General features: G+C 43.5%; 1 protein-coding gene across 1 annotated transcript; it reads left to right on the top strand.

The window, feature by feature from the left end:
- The first annotated feature begins 1,318 nt into the window (after window positions 1-1,318).
- On the top strand, window positions 1,319-5,268 carry WDR53 (WD repeat domain 53). Its single transcript, XM_010297526.1, has 2 exons — window positions 1,319-1,795; window positions 4,681-5,268. Exons 1-2 carry the CDS (start codon window positions 1,319-1,321, stop codon window positions 5,266-5,268), a joined length of 1,065 nt encoding a protein of 354 aa, XP_010295828.1.
- The last annotated feature ends 503 nt before the right edge of the window (window positions 5,269-5,771 follow it).

Here is a 5,771-nt window from a genome sequence, read left to right as displayed (position 1 = left end):
CTCAGTTCCCGAAGTGCGGGCGAGCGGCTGGCCGCGAATGTGCGACCCAGGTTGCAGGTAAGGTATCCGGCGCTTTCCGTAATTGCGTAAGTTTCCGTAATTTAATCGACAAGACTGAAATTTTCCTGGCGAATTGAATGAGTTTTAGCTGCTCTTGAGGCCAGACTCAACAAAAATAACATGCAAAACATAACACGGTTAAAAACAAACAAACAAACAAAAAGAAGCCCTTTATTGCCCAAGAATGCAATAAAACCATCAACGTTAAGGCAGCGCCGTGGTCGCTGAAGCTGCTGCTGGGACAGCCAATAGCTCCGTCCCGCAAACGCGGCGTTGCTGTCTGCGCCCCAACCCTGGTATTAGCTCTCCTTTTCCCCTATGGCATGCCGGTCTCTCCAAAACTTGTTAGGCTTTTGTGTTGCTCGTTTTTTAACCCCCACTTAATTTTCTGCTGATTTGGTCCCCTAAACAGTCCTGTCACAGGGGCTGCTGTGGGAAGTTGCGACAAGGAAAGGGCCCAGAGCATGATAAGCTTGATGGGCACGCTTTGAGGCCCAATTAAACGTGTTGCAAACCTTGTAACTACCCACCTTAAGCTGGTAATGAAATTTTTAAAAAGATGCCATTGTTTATCTGTTTGTGCTATTACCAGTCACAAGAAAATTACCTTCACTTTGGGAATACAAAGTACACAGGCACAATAGTTTAAGATTTATTCACACACATGTATGCTTTTAAACTGTAATTAAGGCAGTCCCTTTTGGCATTAATCGGTTTATCCCACTCTCACCAGCACAAGTTTCTTGCTCCAGGTATTGCAAGACTGCTTAACCTCGGCAGCTGGATGAAAGACAGGCATCCGCATGTGCCTTCACCCAGACTAGAACAACGTCACCTCTCTGCAGACAGACTTTACCCGTTTGCTGTCTTCCCCTTGCTCCTTTCCAGTACATCCCATTAGGAACCGTGCCTCTCTTTTGTCAGGTGTGCTATGTCCTTATGCACCAAGGAAACAGCTGTCACCTAGGCAGCCACGTCAGAGCAGCAGATCTACTCCATGTATGGCACAGGTACAGGTGCCAGCACTGCTGCCGTTCTTCGCTGTTGTGGCTGATGTTGATGCTATTTGAGCCAAAGCTTCATTTGGGTACTGATATGTAGAGGTGCCTGTTTTAATTGAACACTAGGGTTTCCTGAAGTTTGCATCACAGTCAACAGGATGATCTTGTGGCTTCCATAAGCTTTCTGCTGTAGTAAGACCAACACCAGCTCAATTCAGGGTTGTTTTTTTTGTTTGTTTCAGAGGTGTCCCTGAAACATGGCAGTCAAATGGACTGGTGGACATTCGTCCTCTATATTGTGCTTGAACATAAACACGGAAGGGCTGGTGGCTTCGGGTGCAGAGAGAGGCGAGCTCACACTCTGGGATGGGGGAGGCGCTCCGGCAGGACAGCTCCAGCTCCCGAAGGCAGACGACGTGACCTCCGTGGTGTTCTCTCCCCGCTGCCCCACCAGGCTCTACACTTCCCATGGAGAAGCTATCAGTTTGCTGGATGTCCGGTCCCTCAAGGAGCCCGTTGAACGCTTCCATGTGAATGAGGAGGAGATCAACTGCCTCTCGGTGAACGAGACCGACAATTTTTTGGCTGCGGCAGATGACTCGGGGGCAATAAAGATTATGGACTTGGAAAACAAGAAAGTCAGCCGGTCCTTGAGACACTCAAACATCTGCTCCTCTGTTGTCTTTCGTCCTCAGAGGCCTCAAAGCCTTCTTTCCTGCGGACTGGACATGCAGGTGATTTGCATACAAGTAGATGGTTATTAGAGAAGTGAAACAGTAACTACCCACCCGTGCAGTGAGGCATCAACAGACTTTCACCAAGAGTGAGGGTGTACAGCCCGCAGTCACCAGAATGCTCCTTAACTATCCTAAAGTAGTTTTGTCAGAGAAACTTAGCATCGAGGCTGTTTGTGCCATTTTCTACACAGCAGTTTCTCTCGTTTTTATTTTCCTTAATATTTACAATCTAAAAACGAGCAGGGTAGGGGGGGAAACAGAATATGGTGCAAAGCACACTCATGCCACAGTAGCTCCCTGTTGGGCCGAGCAAAACCAGAAGTTGTCCCTAGCTATCAGTTATGGCTGCAGATGACACGCAGGTGGTAGTTAGGAAAAGGCAAAATGCCTGAAGCAGAGAGGATGCTAGCAAGAATACTTTACTGCAGGTTCATAAATATCTTTCCAAGTGGTATCTATCACTGTAAGGACAAGTAATTTTTATAATTTATCCTTTGTTCTGATTAACCTCTTGGAAGCTGTCGTGGTTTAACCACGACATTAAATGTTTTTTTGCCTTTTACACTTCTGTATCCTCATCAAGAGGAAACTTTGTCCTTTGCACACCACTTGTGGAAGTGTTCTGAGAAAAAACTTGCTGGGAGTTAATGGAGTCTTGAGTTACGTTGCCAAAGTTGGCCACCCAGAACAGCTGTTTTTCAGTAATTTCTTTCCGGTGGTTGTGATCTGACCACATTGGTGGTCTAGCCTGGGATTAAAACTGTCACTTCTACAAAGATTTCTGTGGTTCTAGTGCTACTAGGGTGAAGTTTTCTTTGACAGCATTGAGCAGTTTCAGCTTATGTTCTTAAAACCGAAGCGCATCTAACGCCCATTAGAACAAATAGATGCTGATATTCAGTATAAGCGGTATTTTTTACATGCTGATATTTAGTATAAGCGGTATTTTTCCATATTAAAGCCATAGATCATAGACATTCAGTAAGTATATATATCCAAATAGGCTGATTGATGGAAGTCTGCCAGGTTTAGACTTTGCCAAATTATCAGAAATATTCCAACTTCTTTTTTTTTTCCTCCTTAGGTTGACTAAAAGATGGATGTAGGGTTTTAAATGAAGTACTGTGAGAAACTTATTTTCAGAGGTACCGAAGTGTCAGTCTAAGAGGAGTAAATGCTCAGCACCTTAGCCGGCTGGCTTAATTCAGGTCCCTAAAATGCAGATTCACAAGCCTATGGCTGGAAACTTTTTCTCAGAATTGTAAACATTTATATACCACTTCCGTGTGAGTGAACTGGTTATTTTTGTGACTTTTTAGTTTTAGTGTGGTTTACCGTACCTTGGCAAATTGGTTTTTAGGTGAAAGTCAGTATCCCAAAATAGTAGGAATTCATTAGTGTGTTTTTGTGCAATGAAAAGAGCATTTTTCCGCATCGAGGCTGGCTTTAAGATACATCATTTCACAAAGAGCAGCTGAGCAGCAATACTGTGAACTGCTGTGCTGCAGCATGTCTTTGGAGAAGTTACGAGCTCTACGAGCAGCTCACGTGTCAAACACTCAGTGAAGCCGTAGCTGATGAGAACTGAAATTTAGGTTGCTGGAGTTTTTTCAGAAGTTCTGTGGAAGCAGGAAAAATGCCACAAGGACAGAAAATACTTAGTTTGCAGAAAACTTGTTAGCACATGATGAATTCATAAAGCTGTTGCAATGCTGTCTGTGATGAAAATGGGAGTATTTGCTTTAAGCATTAGGACTCAGCCTCTCTGATTTCCTCTGCTCTGCACAGTCATCATGGAAAGTTTTCCCTTTCATCGGTAGCAAAGTGGTTTTAATGTAGCAGCAGCAACAGTTGCTAAAACAGAAAAGTGACAGGAAAATGACATATTTTGGATGTCTTAGTCTGATTTGGATTCCAGAAACGCAGAGCCAGTGTGGCAACTCTTTTTGTGGGCCAGATTTAAAGACTCCTGCACTTTGCACTGGAGAATACTAGTGAAGGAATATTTTTATTAATAACAAAGCTTTGGTTAAAAAAAGCAAACAGCATACCATTACTGCATTAGACTGACTTGTGCTTTCATATCTTATTGGCCTTGGAAAATGCTCATCACCAATCTAGATCCTACAGAAGTATTGAAAGAATTATTTTTAACTGGCGCAGTACAAATCTATAGTACTTGCATGGCTGTATGAGAGATGCAGGATTCATTAGAAGGTGCAGTTATTGCTTCATGAGGGGCTTGGAGGCATTTTAAAAGCAAGTATAAAAGCACAACCTCCCCGCCATCTCATCAGGACAAGCACACCATACCTCAATACGGTAATAGCACAAACCAGATCTACTCATTGGATATATATTAAAAAAAATACATGTATCTCTGTTTAAAAATGAGAGCTTCTGTTTGCCTGTTGATGTTCCATTTTTCAAACACGTTCATGGAAGTGATTATTTTAGGACAAGTATGTAGCAGAGAGAAATAAAATTCAGGATGATGGTGATCTCCATTTACTGCTAGCGTTTCCGTGTCCCTCCTTTTAAATAATTAATGTGCAGTATATCATGATTACTACTGCTGAGATGAATGTAAAAGCATTTAGAACAGCTTTTTCATCCATTTTGTGGTCTAAAGGTCTGAGGCATTGACTGCTGAGTAGGGCAATATGAGGGTTTGGAAAGTGTGCCATTAAGATTTGCCGTATTTATCAGGTGAAGTTCCACCATTCCTCACAGCACGTCTTGCTTCTCTTGCACTCATGCACAGCCTTTGCTCTGCTGGAGCAAGAAGTGTGGGTGTGTTTTGGTTCTTTTTTTTACTGTTAGTGAAAGATCTGATTTTACCTAAAACAGACAAATCATTGATTCATACTTTTTTCCCCAAGGTTATGCTGTGGAACCTGCAGAAAGCCCGCCCCTTGTGGACCACAAACCTGCAGGAGTGCGAAATGGAGGAAGAGAGTCCACAGTCAGCTGGCCAGTTCTTTAACCCACCGCTTGCACATTCCCTGTCTGTCGCATCGTGCGGCAACATCTTCGGCTGTGGAGCTCAAGACGGTAAAGTCAGAATATTCAGAGTCACTGGTGTCAAGTTCGAACGTGAGCTGGAGTTTCAAGGTCACAGCTTGGGAGTATCGCAGGTCCTCTTTATGCCAGAAGCATACTGGTTGTTGACTGGAGGAAATGACGGGAAAGTCTTGCTCTGGGATGTCAGCAGTGACGTCGGAAAGCAGCAGAAAAGTCCAGCAAAATCTCTGCAGAGAAGGAAGGCGCAAGGACCTGCTTCCAGCAGAAAAGATGGGAAGCTCAACAAAGGGGCTTCAAATGAACATGCTAGAGTTTTACCAAAGCTAACCATTGAGCACAGAGAAAAGGTGAACTGGATATCGTGTGCGGAGATCAAAGGCTCCAAGAGAGTATTAGTTGCTGATCAGAGTAGTTCTGTATCTGTGTATCCACTGCCAGAATCTTAGACATTGAGATGTTTAAAGAAATTTATGGGGGAAAACCACTTCTCAGAGCGTTTGAAATAAGCCCAGTTACATCCGGAACAGTGGAACTTGCTGCATCCCTTGGGAGGGGATTTGCTGCAAGTATTCATGATGTAACTGGCCTCACATTATGGTTTTCAGCGGCTGTTGGTATTTGCTGCAGCCGTTTCTTGCAGGGTTGGCAGTTTGCTTGTTGCATTTAAGTGAAATGGATTTCAATATATTTAGGGGTAAATATTAGTTCATGACTAAGCTGACATAATTAAGGTTGGAGGAAGAAATTCAGGCTAACGGGGACACCCACAATGCTAAATCAGGATGCTGAGCAGTAACAAGAGATATCATTGGCTGAGCTCCTTGCATTTTGAACTATGGCAGTGCTTTATGTTACTCTCCCCATAATACTGTGTTGCAGTTAGCCTAAATTGGCTGTAGTGGAAATATATTTTTCATTAGTTTGTCAGCAGCTGCATATAAGACTAGAG

Source organism: Phaethon lepturus, unplaced genomic scaffold (assembly GCF_000687285.1).
Source record: "Phaethon lepturus isolate BGI_N335 unplaced genomic scaffold, ASM68728v1 scaffold53141, whole genome shotgun sequence".
NCBI classification, from domain to species: Eukaryota; Metazoa; Chordata; class Aves; order Phaethontiformes; family Phaethontidae; genus Phaethon; species Phaethon lepturus.
This window is presented reverse-complemented; position numbering and strand designations above follow the sequence as displayed.